This window comes from Melopsittacus undulatus, chromosome 6 (assembly GCF_012275295.1).
Source record: "Melopsittacus undulatus isolate bMelUnd1 chromosome 6, bMelUnd1.mat.Z, whole genome shotgun sequence".
Lineage (NCBI taxonomy): Eukaryota > Metazoa > Chordata > Aves > Psittaciformes > Psittaculidae > Melopsittacus > Melopsittacus undulatus.
Genome location: NC_047532.1, coordinates 46396664 through 46420060, shown reverse-complemented (window position 1 = coordinate 46420060; position 23397 = coordinate 46396664). Strand labels below are relative to the sequence as shown.

Sequence of the window (23397 nt, the reverse complement as noted above, 5' to 3'; positions counted from 1 at the left end):
TCATTAGGAGTGAGTCATACTTCACAAGACCTCTGTGAGCAGTTAAATCAATCTGTCGATTGAGTCTATTCAATCATTTGGCCTGTTCTGAAAGAAAAGGCAGCTGTAGCAGTGAGATTTCTTCCACTACCACTCTGGGGGTATGTGGCACCCCTCCTCCGGGCTGCATGTGCTCCCTCAGGAGCTCAGCACTTCAGAAAATCGCCCTTTTGGTAACAAAGGTGTCTTAACAAGTATGTACAGGCTCCAAGGTGCATCCACAGCTGTGTTGGGAGGTGGGCAATAAAGTGGCCTAACAGGGAAAAACTATAAGTCTTCCACAGAGGCCCAGGTTTTTGGACAGGGAGGTGTTACAAAAAGACTCTCAGGTTATCTCTGTCAGGGCTGACACAATAAGAAGCAGCTTAAATTAAACTTTTCCATTCCTGATCTGGATTCTTCTTTCCAGGTACACCAGCTTTTGCCTCAGAGTTCTGACATGAGGAAGTGACAATCTTCCAAGAGCCAATGTGGAAACATGGGAGAGCCTCATGCCTCTTACAACTTGTGCTTACCTGAGGTCTTCCCTTGATTATCTTTTTTCTTTAATTTCATGTCAGAGTCTTCACCCAGTCAGGCAGTGCTGCCCAGGTAATTGCTAGCAACGCCTACAGGACTCTTTCAAGCATGAGAAGGCTATTTGGATCACACAACCCTGCCAGCCTGAGGAGCTTGGCTCTGGCTCCTCTTCCTACAGCAGGTGAGTCTGTCGCTGAGGGCTGGTGATCTAGTCTCATGCCCCATGCAGGCCCATGGTGTGATTCTTCCTTTGCATTTGTTCCTCCTAATTCAGGACGTTGTGAGGAGGTTCTTGACCTTCCTGGTGGTGGGTGTTCCCCAAGCTCTGTCCACCCCAGCTTTGCTCTCAGCCACAGCTCCAGGAAACTGCTATGGAGACGGCTCTTTGCCACCCCTTGGATGCTCCTGAGGTTTCCAGAGAGGAAGACAGCCAGCCTGAGACTGCTGCAACACAGAGGCAAGTCCTAGGGGCTGGGGTCAGTGTTGATGACTGTAGGGAAGAGTGATGGGGTCCAGGGAGAGTGAGGATAGGGGATAAACCACAGAGCCAAGGGGCTGCTGGAGCAGATGTGTACAGTTGAAGAGGTATAGTGTGTGGAAAGAAGGATACTTGTGAAGAGAGGAGGAGTCTGCTTGGTGAGGAAATGAGGCTGGGGAGCTTGAAGGGTCATTGCAGTGCCCAGTACCAGAGTATCAGAGGTGGATGTGGGATGGTGAGAAAGGGCTGGAGGGAAGCCACAGCAAAAGAGGAGGGGGAGAAGTACTGCACTCCTCTTGTGCAGCAGAGTCCCTGTGTGGGGTGGTCATTGGAGATTATGGGGAGTTCAAAGGGGCCTGGACATGGGAGGACAGGATGCACCTCATGTTCTGTCATCTGTACTTGAGGGGTGTGTAGTTGTATGAGGAGAGTAGAGAAGGCTGGGAGCTATGTGGAAAAGGACCAGGGCTGCCAAGTTGGAAGTGGAGACTGGAGTGTCTCCATGAGACGCAGTGGAGGTTGGAGGAAGCAGGAACACATGGGGCACAGGAACGATCATGTGTGTGAAGCAGCATCAGTGGATGGAAGGGGTTGAAAGCTGAGTGGGGCTTGGGAAGCCTAGGAGGGGTATATGAGGGCATACTGGCTAGCGCTGGGAATGCGGGTGTGTGAGCTATATAAGGCAGTATATAAAGTGATGTGGATATAAAGTAAAAATCTGAACCTATCCACAGCAAGTAGGGCTGTGCATGGCTGGGAAGGTGCTGAGGGGGTGCAGTCCCAGGGAAATGCTCCCGGAAGAGATGTGGTGCAGCAGGAGCGGCAGTGGCTCTCTGGGCATGGGGAGAGGGGAGGAGGGGTGCGGGTGGGGGCCAGGGGCTGGTGGAGGTCAGTTCTAGCCCGGGGGAGGTCTCATATCAGTGCGGGATCCAGAGCGGGGGCAAGGTGCGGGCCTGTACGCGGCAGGCCTCTGGGCTGCGGATGTGCGGGTCCGTGCAGCGCGCAGGGTGCCCGCTGATACCCGCTCCACGTTGGGGCCTCAGTCGGGGCTCGATGCGCGGCATGGCCCCGTGGGGAGCCGGTTCCGGTTCCGGCGGAGCCTGAGCCGGGGCGGCGGGCGGGCTGCTGGGCGGGGGAGGAGCCGCCGGAGCCCGAGCTTGCGCTCTGGAGCCGGGCGGCGGTGGGACCCGGAGAACAAGGGGCGCGGGAGGACCGGGTGCACGGAGGCCGCAGCCGGGGCGGGGGTCGGTGCGGGCCGCGTGAGCGCCGGGGCGGTGGCCGGGGGTCGCGGGCCGCGGCGGGCCGGGGGCGGAGGCGCAGAGGCGCAGAGGCGGAGGCCTGGTAGCCGGGCAGGGGCGCCATGGCGGCGGCCGAGACGAAGATCATCTACCACCTGGACGAGCAGGAGACGCCGTACCTGGTGAAGCTGCCGATCCCGGCCGAGCGCGTCACCCTCGGCGACTTCAAGGGCCTCCTCAACCGCCCCAACTACAAGTTCTACTTCAAGTCCATGGACGACGACTTCGGGTGAGCGCGGACCTGGGCCCGGCCCGCGGGGGGAGTCCCCAGTGTCCGCGCCTGCGGGGCGGGCTCCCGCGGGGCCTGGGGGGGGGTCCTCCGTGGGGTAGCGGGCTGCGTGTCCCTGGCTCGGACCCCGGGGTTGGAGGGTGTCCTCCGGGACTGGCGGCCCCTCTCGAGCCCGGCCTGGGAAGGGGAACTCTCTTCCATCCTCCACGCCTGTTGCCTTGGAGGGGGCGGGCTGGTGCCCCCCTTGGGCTCTGTGTCGGGGGGATACACGACCCTTCTGTGCACCCTATCCAGCGGTGTGTGCATTCCCTGTTACCTTAGCTGGGGGGCTGATGGTGGTGTCCCCCCCCGCACCTTCTCTGGGGCTCGTGATCCCTGTGTGCTGCCTCTGGGTTCAGCCTCCCCATCCTGCCCTTCCCCGGTGGCTCTGGGGGAAGCTGCCCCTTGTGAGCTGCTCTGTGGCGGAACTGGTGATGTTCTCCATGCACTTTCTCTTGTGCTGCACGCCAGGTCTGCCAGAGGCGCCTTGGAGACCATTTTCCCACCAGAGGATCACCCTTGCTTATGATGCTTGAACAGCACATTGCCTGAAAGGTTGTCTCCTCGTGCAGCCCACTGTGGGGTGTATAGGAAGGGCATCCCCCTGCATATCCCCATTGGGATTGTCATTCCCCATATAAAGGACCTGGGTATCAACTGCTGTGCCTTCCTGGAGAGGGTGCCCCTTATTCCCTCCACCAAGAGGATGCAGGGGCAGTGCTCCTCCATCAGCCCTCCCCAGGGAGTGGATTTGGGGACAGTTTTGTTCTCCTACCATCCATTCTGGGGTTGGGGGGGCATGTGTTTTGGCAGCTTTGTGCTCTGCATCTCATCTTTAGGAGCAATGGGGAAAGGGGACCAACTTTCTTCTCCCCTGCCTTCATGGAGAAGGAGCAAGAGGTCTCCACATGCTGCTCATCTTTGAGTAAGAGGTGTATACAAGACCTCCTGTACCCATGTATGTGTCCCATTCTCAAAGTAAGATGTCCTGGGCTTGATCTCTGGGGTGGGTCCTTATAGAAGAGGGGTACAGCTTCACATCCCATCTGCTGCAGGGCAGGCTTCTTCCAGCATTGGTGTTTTCATCACTTCTGTTTTGATACCCTTTGATTCCTACTGTCACATATGGCTGGTTGGAGGTGAAGAGGTGTGTTCTGTCTCTTGTTTGGATGGCTGTACTTACCTTTTGGGGAGACCCTGCTGTCTGCTGCTTTCATAAAGTCAGTGACTGTTCTGGGGAGCAAGTATGATGTGCAGCCAACTCTCTGTTAGACTTTGTCCCCACTGTTTTGACTGGCATCTTCCTACATCTGACTCTCTTCTATCAATTTGGAGACCTCTGTTTCCATCCTGTGAACATAGTTTCTCTTGGCTTTTGCAACATGTGACCCTTTTCAATCCCTGTCTTTGCTATTTGAAAGAGTTGCATGATCCTCCTTCCTCTGGATTACACCCCCTTGAAGATTCAGTGTTTACAGTAGGTCTTGTGTGTGGAGGCTGGGACTACAAAAAGCTTTCAGTTTTATAGTCTCCCTAGTGTCGTCTTATTGCGCCAGATGCCTCCCTAGGCTGTGATTTTGGCTTGTACCCTATGTTGAACAGGGCTGGGCCTGTTCAGGGTTTGGGATGGAGATCGATGTGGCTGCCTCTGCAGGGGGTGCTCTCCCCTCTGCAGCCAAATTATCCCAGTGCCCAGGTTCCTGTTGGCTTGGGAAGTGCCAGCTTTCACATGAGGCTTGAAATTTGGAGTCACTCCTTTGACCACAGTCTGGGATGCTTTGCCTCCCTGAATTCCTCCTGACCCAATGGAGAGCTTTAGTCCTTAGAAGTTTCCCTGTTCTCTCCAGGCAAATAGAAGCCTCCAGCCCTCATTTTCCATATATTTCCTCAGCAATATCAGTTGTCTGTGGATCATTTCCTGTCCCTCAGCTGTTGAGTAGTGTTGGGTGCTATGAAACAGCTGCCTCTCCCCATCTTGAAGGGGACCGTGTCCATTGGTTGGATAAGTGACTTTTCTGTGCATCCTGTTTGTAAACATGCTTTGGGATCCTTTGAAATGTTGTTCTTGAAGTGAATTCAAACTTGTCTTGAATGAAACATTGCCATGTGGGTGGGAGAGTGTCTGCCTAACTATAAACAAAGTTTAGTAATAAATAGCAGTGTCTCACATTGGGAAGAGGGGTCTGGTGGCAGCAAAGTTCTGTACGGTGTCTTTTCATCCTCCTCTGTTTCTTTAAGGCTCCACAAGAGGAGGCAGATGGTAGATTAATGAAACTCAGTGATAAAGCAGCATAGGGAGTTATTGTGGATGCTAGCAGGGAGATGGGAAAATCACTCAGGAAGAAGCTCTAGTTGCATCAGAAATGCATGGGTTGAGGTTTTTGTTGGGGCTGATTCAGATAATTCTTCTGGGAAGTGTGAACCTCTCTGGAAGGGAAGGTGCAGCTGAGAGGGGTCGGAGGCTGCATGTGGGCAGTCTGTTCCTCAGGCAAGTCCTTTGTGATGAATTGTGCAGTTGGAGCGGCAAGTAGCAGGGCATTGTGTGGGACAGAGGAGAGAAAGCCTCTCATGGTGCCACCATGGGTGCCCCTTCAGGAGAGCTGTCTTTGCTCCTTTCCAGAGAGCTGAAGAGTGTGCTGGTGGTTGGCTGGAGTATGGGGAAGCTGGACTGCTAGAGCAGTCCAGCTGCAGCCTTGTCTCTGAGAAGCCCTGGAGCCCCAGGCACCACTTGGAATAGAATCATAGAGCCATCTAGGTTGGAAAAGACCTAAGAACGTCGAGTAAAACTGAAATGTTTTGTGATCCCTGGTAACTGGTGTCCAAGACAGAGCAAGCCAGGTCTGCAGGGACCAATGCATGGAGAGACAGGGATGGACAGGCAGGAGTCACCTTAGCTGCTTGACTGTAAATGCACAGGTAATTAGTGAATATCAGGAGGAGATTAGTGATGGTTGTATTCAAAAGCTGTGTGCCAAAGAAGGGCATTGCATTCTCACACAAGTATCTTCTTCCTTCCCTCAAGATGCCCTCTGCCCGGCATGGGGGATGGTCTGGCTTGTGCTGACAGTTCCTGAGTTGGGCTGCATTTTGTCAGGTGGGCAGTGCCCAGAAGTAGCAGCCAGGGTAAAGCCCCTTTGTGAAAGACATGAGCTGTTAACAGTGGATGGCCTTGTGGCAGCTGATCGTCAAGGAGATGACCTGCAGATCTGATGGCTTGTTATTTTCATCAGCGATTGGACGTTTTGCAGGATCCCTGTGGCATAAGACAAAGTTCTTATGTCTTGTTGGGAACAGAGGCATCTCACCTTCCAGGGTCAGCTGGAGTAAGATGTGGTCCAATGTTTCCTCTCACCTCTGTTGCACAGACTGAATCTGTTTCTCCCTCTTCCTCCTCTTTCCAGGCTCCAGATCTCCAGCCTGGCATTCCTATCCCCAAGGCAGTATTACAGCTGCAGTCTTGGTGTGTGGGATTTTTCATTCTTTTGTTTATCTTGTTAATATTTGTTTGCTCTGAGAATCAGGGCGGTGATGGAGCAGCTTCAGTGTTTACATCTCCTTGGAAATGTGAACTGAGGCTCCCCTGGGTGGCTGTGGAGTTGTCGGGCTATGCCAGGAGCTAACCCTAGTCAAAGTGCTCAGCCCCAAATTAAGAAAACCCCAGAATGGTGTCACCTCTAGGTGGGAAGGAAAAGGAATGAGATCTCATGCACTCAGTCTTGGGGAGAGGAGCTTTGAGCAGCAGGAAGGCTGCAAGTTTCATTACCTCATGTACCCACCATGTAGTGGGCTACAGCCACAGAGAATCCAGCTTGTGCCCAGTGCTGCAGAGCAGTGACACAGGGTGCAGAGATTTTGTGCCTTTTTTGGCTTTTTGTATTGCTGATTCCAGAACTGGATACATGTGGAGGAGCTAAGGAATCTGATTGTGGAAGTATGGCAGTGTACTACACTCTTCTTGGACCTGAGATTCTTTGTGTGGATATGCCTTGCTGTGAAGAGTGGAACTGTCCTTAGCCTGCTAACCTTGCCCTTGTTAAGAGGATGAGGTTTGGTTTTTTTCCTCCTTTTATTCAACACTTTACAGGTAAGATCCATGTGCTGCTCAGCAGGAGAGAGCCTTTGATCAGTGCAGTGCTATGACCGTTCATGAGATCTGTGTTTTTCATCAAGGTTTTTCATGTTTTTTTTTAACAGACTTTAATTTCTGTCCTTCTCCACTGGGCCACCTCTCATCTTCTAGGCTGGAGAGCAGAAAGACCTACTTTTCCTGCAAGGGGACTGTCTCTTCCTCTACTTGTCACCTACTTGTTCACCATTGATGGGAAGACACCAGTGATTTGATTTGAAGTACACTGGTGGGATGGCATTGCTCCTCACACCACTGCTGGTTTCTCCCTCTTGCAGATCTCTATTCCAATTTTAACTTCAGAGTTGTGGTTAGTGATTCATAGGTCTCAGCTGTCAAGTGAAAATTGGTATCCAACTAATCACTAGCCCAGTATCTAATCCAGACCTGCCTAATTATCACCTGCTCTCCAAAGCTGGGTATGAGGCAATGATTAGGGCAATGCTCTCAAGGCAGAACAAAGCGGGTGCTGCTGTAATTCCCAGTGCAGGGGTCAGATGCCGTTGGTATTTGGCGACCTCATCTCCTGCACATGTGCATGGGGAAACGCGTTGATGTTCACTGAAAGGCTGAGTGATTTATTTTTATTGCAGGGTCTTTTTGAAATTGATGCCAGCAGTGACTGTCCTTCTGGCTGGAAGTTTGGGGCTGGGGAAGGGATCCTAAACTTAATAAGCAGTGTCAGTCCCTCAGCAGTGGTGAGCCCCTGGCATGGTGCCGCTGCCTTTCCTGCCAGCTCTTAGTAGCATGAGTTGGGAGAGTTGTTTTGTTTTGATTTTTGGAGCTTTTTATATTTATTTCATTTTTAATTTGAAACTTCGCTGTCTGCAGAAGACCTCTGCTTATCCCTTGCGCTTGGTGGAAAGAGCTTCCATGTCAGCATGTATTTCATGCAGGGAGAGGTTAGCAAGAGGTCTGTGAGGGAAAGGGCCTTCAAAACTTCATCTCATGCTCACCTCCCTTGTGGTGCTTCTGTCCCAGTGACAGCCCTGGTCCTGCTGTAAGGTGCTCATCACTTTTCTCCAGTTTCTGGCCAGTCCATGTCTTTTCTGTGACGAGGGCAGCACTTTGCCATGTGAGAGATCACAGCACCCAATCTGTTGCACTCACCTCTCTGCGGGATGCAGGTTCCCCACCTACTCATGTGAGATGTGCTGCCCTTGTTAGCTAGGGTCCACCAGAGGTTATTTTTTTGACATTTTTCATGTAGGTTACTGCAGCCTGTGCTTCTGTCTCCTGGGCTGCAGAGGATTTGGCAGAGAGCTGATAACCACTGTCTGCGCTTGTGGTGGGAAGTTCCTGTGATGCTGCCCATGCTGGGGGGTGGTCTGTCGACACTGGAGCTGATGATCCTGGCTTGTAGCTGCTGCTGGAGGCTGTTTCCAAGTGTTGTGGTGATGGGGGGCTGCAGCAGTGCCATGGCTGGGGTGCAGATGAAGAGGGTTAGTTGATGTTATTTGCTTCTTCACTGGGTTGTATTGTCTGTGCCTGGCAGTGTGTGTCCTGCTGTTCAGACCCAGCTATAACTCACTCTGTAGGTGTCCGGCTTTCTCTGTTGTGGTTGGAGCTGTGCTCTGAAGGCCACATTGGATGGCAGTCATAGCTTGGTTTCTTTGCCCAGGGGTGGTGTTCGGAAAGCTAAGTTAGCCAAATCGGGCTGCAGACCAATTTCCCTAAGGCCTTGCCTGTACTATGCAAACAATGAAGCTTTACAGCAGCTATTGAACTTGTTTGCAGCTAGAGCTGGTCCGAATTTCTTTTTTTACTGAACATATTTTCTCCGAAAATAAGGTGTTATGTTGAAGCCAGCATTTTTTCTGGAGAGGTATTGTTTTCAACTATGGTTTTGATGGGAATGTTTCTTAATTTTAAGCCTCTCTTGTCATCTCTGGAAAAAAAGAGAAAGGAAGGTCAAGAAACCTTCACTCATCCATGAGAATGCAGCTGGTTTGATGCAGTTCTGTGTTTTGAAATCACTTGGAGTACTCTGGTCCTCTGAATTCCTGCACAGAGCAAAAACCTACCTTGATACCTCAGGAATTGCCATGAAGTAAATGCGTGTGCCCTGGCTATGGTACAGCTGTGCTCAACATGGCTCAGTCTCTGAGGTCAAGGCCAACCACCGTTAAAAGTAGCTCATAAACCACTATAATCTGGGTCATGACCTGAACATTGTTCATTATTATGGGATGATAGTGGTGGCCCCACTGCTCAGTCTTCTGGTTCCTGCTGAAATACAACTTAGGAGAGTTTCATCTAGAACTTGGCCCTTCCCAAATCCCAGATATTGGCTCACCTGCAGAGTGAGTATTGGATCTTCTGGGTGGTGGCATAAGGAGCGACATTGCTTCTTATGTGGCTATGATGAAAGCAAGATGGGCAGCTGGGCAGGCAGTGTTTTGTAAATGGACTCTGAGAAGGAATATGCTGGCTTACAGGGATGAAGGCTCAAGGCCCATGTGCTTGGAGCACTGAGCCTGCAGTAAATCCCTCTTCTCTGGCATGCTCCTGGCCTCCTTCACCTGTAATTTCCTCACCTGGTCTCCCAGTAGTAAGGGATGTATGGGTCTGCAGCCTTGTGGCCTGAACTCTTTGAAAGTGGAAGTTGTTATTCACCACCATGCACTTGGGGATGCTCAGAAAAGAAGGATGCTGTGCATAAAAATAATCTGGTTTTCCCTACAGCTTTTCTGCTGTATAGATGTGTTTGGCTTTGGTCCTCTCTCAGGGTGGGCTTCAGGCTCTCCATTTAGACTTGAAGGCTGTATATCTTAGAGGTGTGGGGAGCATAGTTAAAATTCCTCAGGTCATTTTTGAGCTCAAAGTTGTGGGGAGCCTCTTGCAGTTGCTGAACTGTTCTAAGTTGAGGGCATCTGCTGTAATGAATGCTACTCCTCCACCCTTGTCTGCATCGAAATAGATATAACAATGTTGTGGTTTAGGATACTTGATCTGTGTAAAGGCCCATAAAGGAGCACTGGGCTTGCAGAACACAGCAGTGCCTGCGCCTGCAGGAAGCTGCCTTCGTATTGTCACACCAGCTTTGCACTGCACTGCACATCTGATGAAGGCTGTGTGGTTTTGGTGTTTCCTATTGATTTCCTCTTCTCTCCATCCCCTGTTTGTTATTCAGAGCCTGCCCTTCTGACCTATGCTGGATGGATGATGGTTTTCCAGAAGGGGGATATGGCACCACGTGGCTGTGTTACTGTTTGTCCTGGTGGTGCTGGCTTGTTAGGCAGCAGTTGGCAAGTTAAGTAAAAATCCTGCCAGTGGCTGCTGTTGGAAATTTTTGTACAAAATCCTTTTGTTAAGGCTTTTTGGAAGGGTTGAAGTAAGGTACAAATCTGGGAATTAGTGTAATCTCTGTGACTTTGTCTGCTTTGTCCATGTGCTTATCTATGTAATGCCATGGTGGCCTTAAAAGAGAATGTGAGTTCTTGGGCTGTGACTATCACTGTCTCCAAGGACTGCATTAGCTAAAGTATTAGTACCTTCCTGAGCCCCTGTGCTGTAGCTCTTAGTTTCACTTTTTCCCATCAATGTGCTGTTACTGTTATAGCACTAATATTGATCCTGTCCAGGAATGGGCTGGAATTCTCTGGAGGCTTTGTCAGGGAGAGATGCCGGCTGCTTACCTTCCTGTGCTGTGGGATTCTGTGTTGCAGTGGAGGGTTGGGACCATTGTGGTCGTTGTTATCAGTTACTTGTTAAAGGAGATGTGCCAGGGGCATTATTTTTCCAGTCACAACTAGCTGTTGGAGGCAGCAGAAGCAGCATTTGAGTCCCCTGCTCTACCAAGTCCTCTGTGTTGATTGTCCCCTCACTGGGGCATCTGTTGGGTAAAATGTGCTATCTTGTAACAACTGGAGGACAAGAAGATACAGTGAGTGGGGACTGAACCACTGTAGAGGGAGTCCATCCTCTGGTCCTGGTTGAAGACATGCTAAAGGGGAGAAGGCTTCCTCACGTGACTAGGAGCAGAGATCTGTTTCTGGGAGAGCTGGCACCCGCCGCTGTGTGGGAAGGTCTTTCCTCTGCTGGTTTTTGACCTGCCCTTGGGGTTTGGAGAGGAATTTATTTGCTTCATAGCCACTCTGATAGCTGGCAGCTGTCTCTGTGATAGGCTCAGAATTCTGGATCTGGGTAACAGAGATCGTGAGCTTTTCCTTGTTTTCTGAAGGCTGGCAGTTCCTGCTGTGTACAGCCTGGTTCTGAAGACAGTGAGGGTTTGCCAAAGGGGTCTGTGTTTTGGGAGTTGTGGCTCTACTGATTATCATAGTGAGGAAGCTGGTGCTAGCATGTTAGCCTGTCCACTCGCTGGGCTTCAACTTTTTTCCTCAGCATTGCTCTGTCCTACTCTGACCTGCTTGGGATCCATGGTCCTTTTGTCTCGCCGTCTGTGAGCAAAGGGGTTGTGCTCCGTACACTGTGCCGTGCCACCATTTTTGACAGCCAGAGCAGTGTAGGGAGTGTGGGGACAAACCTGGCTTTGTGGCTTCACGGGATCAGCAGGGCAGGCGCAGGGAGAAGGCTGCTGCTGTGCTGCTGGCTGTTAGCTGGTCAGTCTGCGGTGCAGCAGCTTCTCAAACTGCAACTTTTTTCAGAAGCTGTGATGGATATGCAAACTCTGTACTGCTGTTTGCATATGGCTAATGAGCTGTCCCAATTCACTCAGCCCTGCCTAGCCCAACCAGTATTTTAGTGCCATTCTCAGAGAAACTTGCCTGTGGGCCCAGCAGATGCTGTGCTATGCTGGAAGCCTGTATAGGGCCTTAATGCAGAAAGTCTTGGCATTACAGTGTTCATTTGTTTTTTTGTTGGTTTTTTTTTTCTTACTGGCTTTTGTAGTTCTGAGAAGGGTGACTGTTTTGGATCTAGCCCTTGTGGCTAGATCTAGCCCTTGTGGCAGACCTCCCAGTTGCCTTAGACCTGGAGCTGATAAATGCACCTCCTGAAGGGGCTTCTGTGAGATGCATTTTCCTTCCAGAATGAAAATGTTTTGTTTCAGCTGGGGCCAAAAGCTGGGTTAGTTTGGGAAAACTGTTAAGATTATTCCCTGCCCTGCCATCCTGGAGGCAGCACAGGACTTTCAGGGTGGCAACATCTGCTTCTGCTTAGGGTACCCTCTGTTTGGGTTTCCTTCGGGCAGCTCTGACTTAATGTAGAGGTAGAAACATCTACACAAAGTGTGCACATTGAGTCTGATGTGTCTGAGTTGGGCCAGAGTCGCGCAGCATGTGTCTGTGCTTCTGAATCCCGCACACAAACACAGGAGCCTACTGCAGCAGTCTTTCTTGATGTGCTGTGGCATTTTTCAGTGCCTTCATATTACATGACTTTTGGTGCAGTTGGTGCCTGTGCTCTGGTAGAAGGCTCCATGGCACACGTGTTTTTCCCTGTAGTGAGGTATGTACATTTGAGGTGGAGGCTGTGTCTGGCCATGGTATCTTTAGGGACCAGGTGAGCTCCTGGTCAGTCAGCACATGGTGCTAGCACTGTTTGTGGTGACTTCACACATGACTAAAGGAGAGATGCTTAATAGGAATTTGATGTCAGTATCAAAGTCAGGGTCTTGTGACTTATCAGCAGATCCACAGACAGAGGAAATAGCCCTGTTGCAGTAATAACATGTGACAAGTCTTTCTGGGCTGCTGTTGGGAATAGTTTATGTGTAGAGTGACCAGTACAACGCAGTTACTGGGCTCATGGGATATTCACCGACTGCAGACAGGTTGTGCTTCCTTCCACTGCACTTCTCCATCCTTGGCAGCTGTGGCTTTTGGGTCCCTCCACAAGAGGAACACTTCATGTTACACATGATGGTGACTTCTGGAGGTCACTGGCCATTATCCAGTGTTTGGAGCAGTTGTCAGAGATAGTAGGTGGGAAGGTTTTGAATAGTATGTGATAGAGTTAGGCCTGGGAGTTCACAGTGCCAAGGAAAAGTAGCAGCTCTGAGGTGGACTTGGTCCTGCAGAGGAGAACCTCTTCTGTCCTATTCTGAAATGTGGGGAAACACCCTCTTGTTGGCAAGGCTGCTGATCACTGGTGCAGAGGTGAGTTCTGGTAGGATCTGAACTGAGTTCTGTACATGGCACCTCCTGCAGACTCTGGACTAATGCTGGCTATCACTTACAGCTGGGAACAGAAAAGCCTGTCTGCTTGCAGAAGATGCCTTCCTTCCAGATTGAGACTATGGTCTGTGCCCTGTTTCAGTAAACTTCTGACACTCCTTTGGAGGAGTCCTAGCCAGGTGATAGTCTCCTGATTACCTGGATATTGCTTTGTCCAGTGGAACATCCATCAGATGTCAGGAGTCCCATGGATCAGGGCTTTCATAAGGGAAGGAAAAAGAAGTGACTGTCTTCATTGCTGAGAGTAAACCAGCAGCGGGGTGGAGACAGCTCACATTTTCCCTGTTTCTTGGCTAATCTGATTTCTCTTAATTTACAGTAATTGATTGGCTCCTGCTTTATGACTCTCATCTGCTTTCTGGACCTCTAGTTGAGTGAATTGTGTGCCAGCACATGTTTGGTTTGGTTAGGACTGGAGCATCTTTTTGTCTCTTTCTTCCAGCAGTTCAACAGTATTTGTTTGTTTGCTGGGTGCTGCTGGCCTGGCAAAGGATGCTTGGCAGGAGGTTGCTCCTTGTATTGTTTAATGGCTTAGCCCTGCCTTTTGAAAGGAGTTTGTTAAAGATGGCTGGTATTAGTTGAAATAAATGAAGTGTGTAAAAGGCTACTAAAATGTACTCTGTTTGCTGTCTCTCTGTACAGAGCTTTCTTGTGCCATTTTCTGACACCATCCAAAGCAGGAGATCAGGTGAAATGGTCTTTCCTTTGCCTTTGTTTGGTTTTGTCTACTAGTAGACCTATGGAGCTGATAAGTTCTTCCTGGCTTGCCACCTGTTTTCGGAGAATGAATATTTCTGGTTGCACCAGAATTTATCCAGAGCCCAAAGTGCTGTCCTTGCAGTGGTCAGAAGTTGTTCTTGTCAGCATTCGGGCCCCTTATGCTGTCTGCTGCATCCTGAATTTTAGGAGCACAGGGACATAGTATCACTGTTTGCCCCTTTTTCGAAGTGCTGCAATAGGCTGGGATTAGGGGCAAAGTTCTTTGTTTGCCAACATGCGACTGTTGTGACTCTGAAATGCTCTTTCTTTGTGCGAGTCCTTTTCATTGTCTTTGGCAAATGTTTTGTGGCAGAACTTAGTTTTGAGCTTTGTTAACTCCCTGTTGGCTTTATAGGTTCTCTATGTTTTGCAGATCGAGTTAGCAGAGATGTTGCTGATGGTAGCCCAGCTGAATGTGAAGAGTAGGTGCAGTCATTTAGAGCCTGTTATTCTTTAAGGCCCCTTCCCACCAGCTAGGAGATTGGAATGGTTTCCTTGGGAGACTCTATCAATGTTTGTGCTAGGAGAGCGTAATGTGAGCTGGTCAGTGTCTTGAGGGTAGGACATGTGTGGAGGCTGCTTTGTCTTTTCCTGGTGGATATATGTCGTTAAGTACAAATTAACTGTTAATGTGGTGGAGGAAACAAACCTTATTCCTAATCCCCGCAGACATCACCTTGGTAGGTGCCTTCCCAGACTTCTGTAGGAGGTTGGCCAGCAGAAAGGTGCACCAAAAGCAGAGGGCTGAAGAGCAGTGCTGCTGTGCTGGCAGCTGGGGACAAGGGGGTGCTGGCGAGCAGACTGCTCTGCGGCGGCTCCCTGCTTCCCCAGGTGTGGAAGTCCAGGCTTTCAGACTTTGTTTCCCACCCTCCCCCTCTTCCCATTTTCCCCCTCTTCTCCTCTCTTTGCTCTCCCGCTGAGTTGATGCTTTTCCAGGAATGAGCTGTACTGCTGGCCCAGCACATTCCACAGCAGCAGTGCTTTCTTGGCAGGAGCCTTGCTTGCTGTTAAGGAAAAGCAGGACAGACTTGGCGTCCCTCAGCTGAGGGCCAGAAAAGGAAGACCTGGTCCTACCCTCCTCATGGTAAATGCAGAGCCTTCATGGAAATCATGGCCCTCTCTCTCGCTTGGCTGTTGTGTATGCATCAACATCGCACTGTCTCCCCAGCAGACCTTGGAGCCCTTTACAGCTTCATGCTGTTGTTTTAACTATTGCAACTGCTTGTATGAGGTCTCTGGGCGTTGCAAGGGCTGTTCCTTTTCTAGCCAGCCTAGAAAGAGGTAATTTACTTCTGTGGAGAGTTGCAGGGTATTCCCTGTGAGTCACAGACTCTTCACCCATAAGCTTCTTGGTAAGGCTGGGCTTCTACTGGGAGTTCCCGTTTGTCCTGATTTTCAATTCAAAGAGACTTAAAGTGTCACTGAACCTTTGGGGGCCTGGAGAATGCTTCCTTTGATGATGTCTCTAAATGTCCTTCTGGTGGTTGGAAGCATCGCTTGAGCAGGGCAGCATTAATTAGTGTGGAGGTGCCTGCAGTCCTGGTGCAGTTTCCTCCTCCCATGGGTCGGAGGACAGGCCTGTTGGGCTTGTTTGCAGAGCAGTGCTTCAGCCAGATGGTCACTCAGTGATCAGGATGGGAGGGGCTGCCACAGCTCTTGGGCTGGCTTCGGAATCAAAGTCTGCAGCTTTGCTTTGATAAGTGCTGCACCCGGGCAGGCCTGTGATGTTGGGTGGCTCATTTCTAAATGCGATTCTTTTGGACTAGAAGGATTAGAAGTTTGTCCTTTGGCATCTCCCACCCAGAGATACCTATAGGACTGAGCACAGGTCTACAGAGCCAAGCATCTTCTGGGCAGGGAGACTGTGGTTGTCCTGGTGTATGTCCAGTGGAGTGATTGCAAATGTGCTGATGAGGGGTTCTTGGGGAAAACAGTAGCCATTTTAGATGTCCGTTCAGCTGCTGGTTGAGTGATCTTGGAGGTGAAAACACAGCACACTGTGGGGTGCATGGGAAGGCTGTGAGGTGGCCGTGGTGAGCACTGTTGGGGGACGTTGTAGAGATTGCAGCCTGAAAATGAAAGATGTTCCTGTGCTTTCATTCATGGACACTATGACCCCCCACTGTGAGGAGAGCTGTTAGTAGCCTGAAATAGGGTGACCTTCTTGCCAAGCAGTCCTTGTAAAGCTCCCTTGATCTGTTAGGAGAACAGAAGTGGCCTCTCCTGCTCAGATGCAGAGAGCTGTGTTTTTGTGTTATCAGGACAGCTGGTTTGTACTTACACTGCAGGTGAAGACAGTACTGTGAGGGAGCACATGTTCACACGAGGTGCAGGGACAGATGGGAGGACAACAGCTCCTCTGGGAGCAGGGTCTGACGGAGCTAAACTACCTACAAATCTGTGTTTCCCTTTCTATCCCGTGCTGTAGCATAGAGGGGCAGTGGAGAATACCCCATCTGGGGGCTTGGGAGTGAAATTAAATGGGAGAGTGATGGTCTCTGTTCACACTCCCAGAGATCTTCTCACCCTAGAGCACCGTGCTATTTGTATCCTCTGTATTTCTTGTCACACAGAAGCTAAAAATACACTGAGGAAGACACAAAGAATGCCCTGGCTTACTGAGACAGACAGCTCAAATCCTCTAATCCTGTTTGATGCATGCTGTTCGCCTGCAAAGCCCATGGTCTCGCTGATACATGTATGATTGCTGGCATGTGTGTTTTCTGGTTGGGCCTGTAGCACTTGGGGGGATTGTATCCACATGGGAAGCACACGTGTCCTATCTGGGCTTAACAGACAAGTAATTCCCATCTGAAATCCCAGCTATGTTGGGGAACCGCCTTGTCCAATTTTCTCTTCTGGTGAAATGGCTGCAGAGTTCATCCCTGTGGCCTCAGCATTTGTTCTTGCAGAAGAGAGGAAGATTTTGCTCTAGAACTAAGAGATGCTCACATTGGGATAGTAACACATGAAGGTGCTTCCTTTTGCTATGCAGCATTATTAATCTATATGATCATTTGGAGACAAAACATCCCTGCCCTAAGGGGAGTGTACTACAGGTCATGAAAATGAGATCACGTTTCTGGTGTGAAAATCCCTGAAGATTGTGCCTTTGGGTAAAAAGTCTCCTGATGGTTTCTGTTTGCTTGTTTCCTTCATTTGCAAGGCTGTAAGAGATAAGAGGCTAAGGTCAGAAGAATGACCTACCTAATCTGTGCACTTTTAGGAGGTTATAATAGAAAGATTAAGTTCGATATTGAATTTCTGGGTTTTACAGTGTTGGAAAAAAAATGTTGTTCTGTAAAGATTTCTTAATAATTGAACTAAATGGAGGAAAAGACCATTTATTAATCTGCTCTCTACTGGCTTTGTATCTTTTTAGCATGTAATTGTCTCTGCTCAGTTGTCTTCTCAATCTTTGCATCTCATTTAGTAACTGACTCCTTTTCATCCTGGGTATCGAGCTAATATCCTTGATGGAGCTAATATCCTTGATGGGTCCCCTTCCCTCACCTTCTTGCTTGGTACTGATCCCCCAGTGCCAGATCCAGCTTTTCTCATCCCTGCCACATCACGTGAATGCTGCTCTCCGAGTATCCTCCCCCTTGTAAGCCCTTAGATAGATAAAGTTGGGGGCGGGACCGACAGAGATGGGCAGCAATCTCTTCGGAGCTCCAGCCTGAATCCAGAGCTGAGATTCAAATCCTCCTGCCTGGGCCTTTGTCTGTGCCTCTTGCATTTCTTCTTTCACTGGGCTTGTGTTACTCCATCCGAGTTCTTTGCTGGGACCTCACTGTAGTGAGCAGGTCCCACTCGGGAGAGACCAGAGCTGGCTGAAGCTAAAAACTCCCTTGTATCTGCAGCCTCACCCGGGCTGGAAGCCACCGGGGGAAAACGGGGGGGTTGGGAGCACAGCAGCTGCGCTGGTAGCGTCTGTGCATCCCGGGCTCTCTGACACAGCACAGCCGTCTCCAAGGCTTGGGGTTTATAGCCTCCTTTCTGTCCTGTGCACAGTCTTGTTTCCCCACCTTCCCTCATTCCTAGGACATGACTCTGTGATATAAAATACCCTCTAATTTCCTGAAGCTGGGTTGGGGCTCCCTGGAGAAGGCAGCGTCTCCCTGCCTGTGCCTCGGCCGCCTCTGCATTCTTGTTCCGGGCTGCCAGCTGCTCCTGCCGGCAGGGAGCAGGAGGGAAGCTGGGAGCATGGCATCTTCCCAGGCCGTGCGGAGAGTGTCTGCTGGCTCTTCCAGAGAAACTGGTGGGAGGGTAGGGATGGAGCCAGGGTGTGAGCTGGGTTTCCTCCCGCTTTCCTCCCTGCTGCCCCTTCCCCTCCCCCAGTTGCAGGGGAGCAGATGTGCTGCTTGTGTCAGCCCTGGCAGCTGGGCTCCTGCGGCAGCCAGAGCCTCGTCCCCTCCTCCTCCCCCCAGCTCGGCCAGTCGCTGGGGATAGCGGTTGAATCATCCACCCTCTCGGCCTGCCTCCCCTGTAACCCTCCCTCCTCCCTCCCTCCCGCAGGTCTCTTTGTTGGAAAATTCAAGGCAGATGAATGCTGGGGAGCGCTGGGCCTGCGGGCCAGGCACTGAGCCTGCAGCTTGGTCTCAGCATGTCTGCCTGCCTCGAGGATGGGACAGGGGCCTGCCAGCACCTGGTCTGCTGGGTGATTCTGCATGTGGGGTGGCAGCACCGAGAGAGCTGGACCCAGGCTCACCTGGGCAAGGCATGGGCTGCCTCTCCATAGCAGGGTTTTTCTTGGCCCCTGTTCTTGGGCGTGTTGTGCCCAGCCCCCAGCAGGACTCAAAACATGGGGAAAATCTGAAACTGGGCTGCCCTGGTGAACAGTAAACTAAAAGTAGTCCCTTTGAAATCAGGCCTGGGCAGATGTTTTCCCTGGGCTGTGGTGGCTCCTGCCGAAAGGAAAGGTGTTTAGAAAATTGAGAGAGCCTGAGCTCCTTCTGTGTCTGCTGTTTTGGGATTCCCGGGTTCAAACCCCATCAGCTGGGGCTCTTCCCAGCACGTTCGCAGGATGGTTTTCCCTGCCAGCACATCCATGGGGCAATTCCCTCTCATGGCTGCCTCCCCATGCATCCGCGGAGGAGAAACGTGGCACTGCTCACAGCTCCCCCAGAGGCTGCTCAGTTGGCAGCTTCTGACGTGAACCTGCGGTCTCGTTCGTGTGAGAAGTGTGACTTGAAGAGAGTGGTGAGAGGTGGGGGAGCGAGGCTGCAGCTCAGGGTTGAGGCTGAGGCTGGAGAGGAATGCAGGGCATGAATAGCTGGGGCAGGATGAGGGGTGGCAGACGTGAGCAGGGCTGCAGAGATATTCCTGCTCTGCTTGTGCCTGACTCCAGCACTATCAGTTTTTGCTCTGTAGAGTCTAAATATATAACCTATTATGCTTTGACATCTGGGTGATAAATACTGGTAAATAATGTAGTGGCTGGGGAAGGAGGGAGTGAACTGCTCTGGGGTGGAGCTGACCCCTGGGATGTCTGGGACAGCAGTGGGGTGATAGGAGTGACGAGGGACCTGCTCTCAGCACAGAGAGAGCTTGTTCTGCACCAGGTATTGCAGTTGAGGGGGGGGGATCTTGGGGGTTGGTTTCCTCTGTCCCCACTGAGAGTGGAATAGTTCATTTGTGCTTAGTGGTTGGCCACCCTGACCCTGCAAATATATCACCCTGTCCCTTCACCCACAGGCAGGTCTCTGTGACCCTGAGCAGGCAGCATGCAGCACTGAAAATTGGCTCTGCCTGAAATTCTCTCTAGGAATTGGATGAAGTCCAGGCTGCTGGCGACAGCATGAATGGATGCTAGTGCAGTCAGGCCAGGGGGTGTGCGTGCACTTAGAAGTGAGGAGACAGAAACTTGCCTGCATTGGAAAGGGTTGAGATAATCATCAAAGAGGACAGGTCCTGGGAGGACAGCCCATGTTTGACACTCAGCTCGGGCTGCAGGGACTTTGAGCAGAAGCTGGCATAAGGCATACTGAAGAAGCATTAAGCCAGCATGGTTTTGATCCATCCTCATTGCTCCTTTCCTGCTTCTCCATCTGTGCAGGAGGAATTAACGAACATCTTCGGAGTGGATTAGACTGCTTGGACTGTGACGTCCTCATCTCTGCCATGCCAGGGAAGGACAGCATTTGTTCAGCCCCTTTACTGGCTCTCTAGTCTGGGCAGGGACTGTGAATGCCAGCTGCCAGCAAAGACATGGCAACATGCTGCCTTTCACCCCACGGGACAGCCCTTTGCTGAGTGTGCAAGACACTGGAGCAACCAGTGTGGTTGGCAGGGTGGAGCGAGCCTGCTTCCTGGGCTCTGGTCTCCGGACCCTGTTCATTTGCCTTTTGCTGATGCCTTGCGAGTGTTGGCAAGTCTCGCTGCCCAGTTCTCGGTGGCAGTTTGGGCAGCTGTTGGCACATCAGGTAGTATGGAGTACCTGTTTCTCCAAGCCCCAGCGTGCTGGGACTAGATGGCAGTGCCTGGACAGCCCAGCAGTCTGGGGCAGTGGGTCACAGCTCCACATCCCATGCTTGCATCCTCTTCAATTCTTTGTGAGTTGGGGACTGGTCTGGGGACCCTTCAGAGCTGTTGATGGGACCCCACCTCTGTGTACTCTTAATTACTTATAAGCTGCTACTTCTTAATGTATGACCTCCCTTGGTTTCATGTTTGTTTTGTTCTTTGTTGGATTCTCTCCCTCCCCTCCCCACCCCCCAAAAAAAATAAATTATTCACTGTTTCATTATTACATTGTTTTTTTTAAAGTGCAGTAGATGGCAGGCTACCATAGGTATAGCTTGTAAGGGGAAATTAATATCACAAGCTACTTGTAAGATATTTTGGTTTAAAAAAGAGTATTTAAAATGTCATTGAGTAGAACAGAAAATGAGTTTGTTAAAACTATTTTACCATTAAATTTGATTTATCAAAGATGGTATTAATTGAATCCAGTGAATTAACAACTTGTTTTGATAGCATACTCAGTGTGGAAGTTATATGGTGCCAGTGATATGTAAAATAGAATAAAACTTCTCTCTAAAGAAAAATGATGTTTTTAGTGTTGGGAGGGAAAATTATCAGTAGTCCCTCTATTATGAAGACTGATAAAAATGTAGCTGTTTGTGTAATGCAGGAACATAACATTCTGGCACAACTGTAAAGCTTAAAGTGATGTTGAAATATTATGTAGGTGATTAAAAAGCAACAGTAACATTTGGGAAGTAGTATGTTTAATGTCTTGCACTTTTGTCTATTAGAAATCTCTGGCATAGGTTGTGATTCCTTCAGATCATTATAGAGAGGTTTAAATTATGTATTTATTTAGAGAGATGCAAACTGGTAGAAATATGTCTGCTGGAAATGCAGTACAGCAGAGAGAAAATAGTCTGGGAAGTTCCTGGAGTGTGTGGAAGATAACTTCCTGACACAGCTGGCGAGGGCATCAACTAGGGAAGATGCCAACTGGACCTGTTGTTTGTGAGCAGAAGACTTACGGGTGATGTGGTGGTTTGAGGCCATCTTGCGCACAGCGATGACAAAATGATAGAGTTTTAGATTCTCCTGAACTGGGAGATGGAGACAGGGACAGGAAGAAGAATGAAGCCCCTGTAATCCAAGGGGAAATGCAGTGAGCTGCTATACCACTTAGATACACACAAGTCTATGGGGCCAGATGGGATCCAGACAAGGGTACTATGGAAGTTGGCAGAAGTGCTCACCAAGCCACTTCCTCTCACATATCAGCAGTCCTGGCAGGGTGGGGAGGTCACAGCTGACTGGAAGTTAGCAGATGTGATGCCTGGCTACAAGTACTGGAAGGAGGATCCAGGGAACTACAGGCCTGTCTGTCTGACCTCAGTGCTGGGGAGGGTTATGGCACAGATCATCTTGAGTGCCTTCATGGGGTATGTGCAGGGCAACCAGATGATGAGGCCCAGTCAGCATAGGTTTATGAAAGGCTTATGAAAGGTCCTGCTTGACTAACCTGATTTCCTTCTAGACACTGTGACCTGCTTAGTAGGTAAGTGAAAGGCTGTGGATGTTATCTACCTGCACTTTAATGAAGTCTTTGACGTTATTCCTCTTAGTACTCTCCTGGAGAAACTGGCTGCTCATGGCTTGGCTGGATGTACTGTTCTCTGAGTAAAAACCAGCTGGATCACCGAGCTCAAACAGTGGTGGTGAATGGAGTTAAATCCAGTTGGTGGCCAATCACAAGTGGTGTTCCCACCACTCAGCACTTGGGCCAGTTCTGTTTAATATCTGTACTGATCTGGATGAGGGAATTGAGTGCATCCTCAGTAAATCTGCAGATGACACCAAGCTAGGTGGGAGTGTTGATCTGCTGGGGGGTAGGAAGGCTCTGCCAGAGGGATCAGGGCAGGCTGGATCAATGGGCTGTGGCCAGTGGTATGAGGTTCAACAAGGCAAAGAGCTGGGTCTTGCCTCTGGGTCACACCAATGGGGTCTCAACCCCATGTAACGCTGCAGGCTTGGATGAGTGACTGGAAAGCTGCTTGATGGAAAAGGACCTTGGGGTGCTGACTGACAACTGAACATGAGCCAGCTTGTGCCCAGGCAGCCAAGAAAGCCAATGGCATCCTGGGCTGTATCAGAAACCGTGTGGCCATCAGGGCCAGAGCAGTGATCATCCCCCTGTACTTGGCACTGGTGAGGCTGCACCTCAAATACTGTGCTCAGTTCTGAGCCCCTTCCTATAAGACAGACATTGAGGTGCTGGAGGTGGGTCCAAAGAAGGGCAACAAAGCTGGTGAAGGGTCTGGAGAGCAAGAGTGATGAGGAGCAGCTGAGGGAACTGGGGGTGTTCAGCCTGGAGAAAAGGGAGCCTCAGGGGGAATGTTATTGCTCTCTACAGCTACCTGACAGGAGGTTGTAACAAGGTAGGTGTCAGTCTCTTCTCTCAAGCAGTAGTGCAAGAGAAATTAATGTAAGTTAAACCAGAGAAGCTTTAGATCGGATGTTAGGAAAAATTCCTTTACTGAAATGGTTGCCAAGCACTGGAACAGGCTGTCCAGGGGGGTGGTGGAGTCACCATCCGTAGAGATATTTAAAAGACATACGAGTATGGCACTGCGGGTCATGGTTTAGTGGTGGACTTGGCAGTGCTGTGTTGACAGTTGGACTTGGTGGTGGTCTTAAAGGTATTTTTCAACCTAAATGATGCTATGATTCTGTGATATGCTCTGATTTTTTTTTCTTTATTGATTAAAATGTGAACTGGGGGATTAAACAGCTGGATGCAAATGGGAGAGCCTGTTTCTCCCTCATCTTCTCTCCAGCCTGCCAGTCATAGCTGTGGGCATAGAAAGCTGTAGCCTAACTGCAGGAGGCAGCTGCTGTTTCTTTACCTACCCAATCTCAAAGCCTGGGCTGCCTGTTGTTGGGTGCAAACACCTGCCTGGGAAAGTCTCCTTTTCTTAAGTCCTGGACCCAGCTCTGACTGCTTCCTCTCCCCTCTACAGGGTGGTGAAAGAAGAGATCTCTGATGACAATGCCAAGCTTCCCTGCTTCAACGGCCGGGTAGTGTCTTGGGTAAGCAAGTCCGTTGCTTCAGTATCTCACTGCCTGTTTCTCCTCTGAAAACCACTGTTCGTTTGCACAGTGCCAAGTGAGGCACGGGGACTGCTACATACTGTCGGTGTGCTGAGTGCTAATGAAGCTGATAAGCTGGATTACCGTGCTCCAGTCCCTCATCTGGAGAGGGGCTGCATGGTGCTGGGTCCCCCATGCCAGGGGAGATGCAGGATGCC

At 50.4% G+C, this 23397-nt stretch overlaps 1 protein-coding gene across 3 annotated transcripts in view; it reads left to right on the top strand.

Moving 5' to 3' along the window:
• The first annotated feature begins 2351 nt into the window (after window positions 1–2351).
• The window catches only part of DVL3 (dishevelled segment polarity protein 3), a 38408-nt gene continuing 17362 nt past the window's right edge, over window positions 2352–23397 (top strand). For all 3 annotated transcript variants that reach the window (XM_034063488.1, XM_034063489.1, XM_034063487.1), the window contains exons 1-2: window positions 2352–2563; window positions 23110–23179. In XM_034063488.1, the coding sequence (XP_033919379.1) occupies window positions 2397–2563; window positions 23110–23179 (237 nt within the window). In that variant the 5' untranslated portion in view covers window positions 2352–2396. The remainder of the gene's footprint in view (window positions 2564–23109; window positions 23180–23397) is intronic.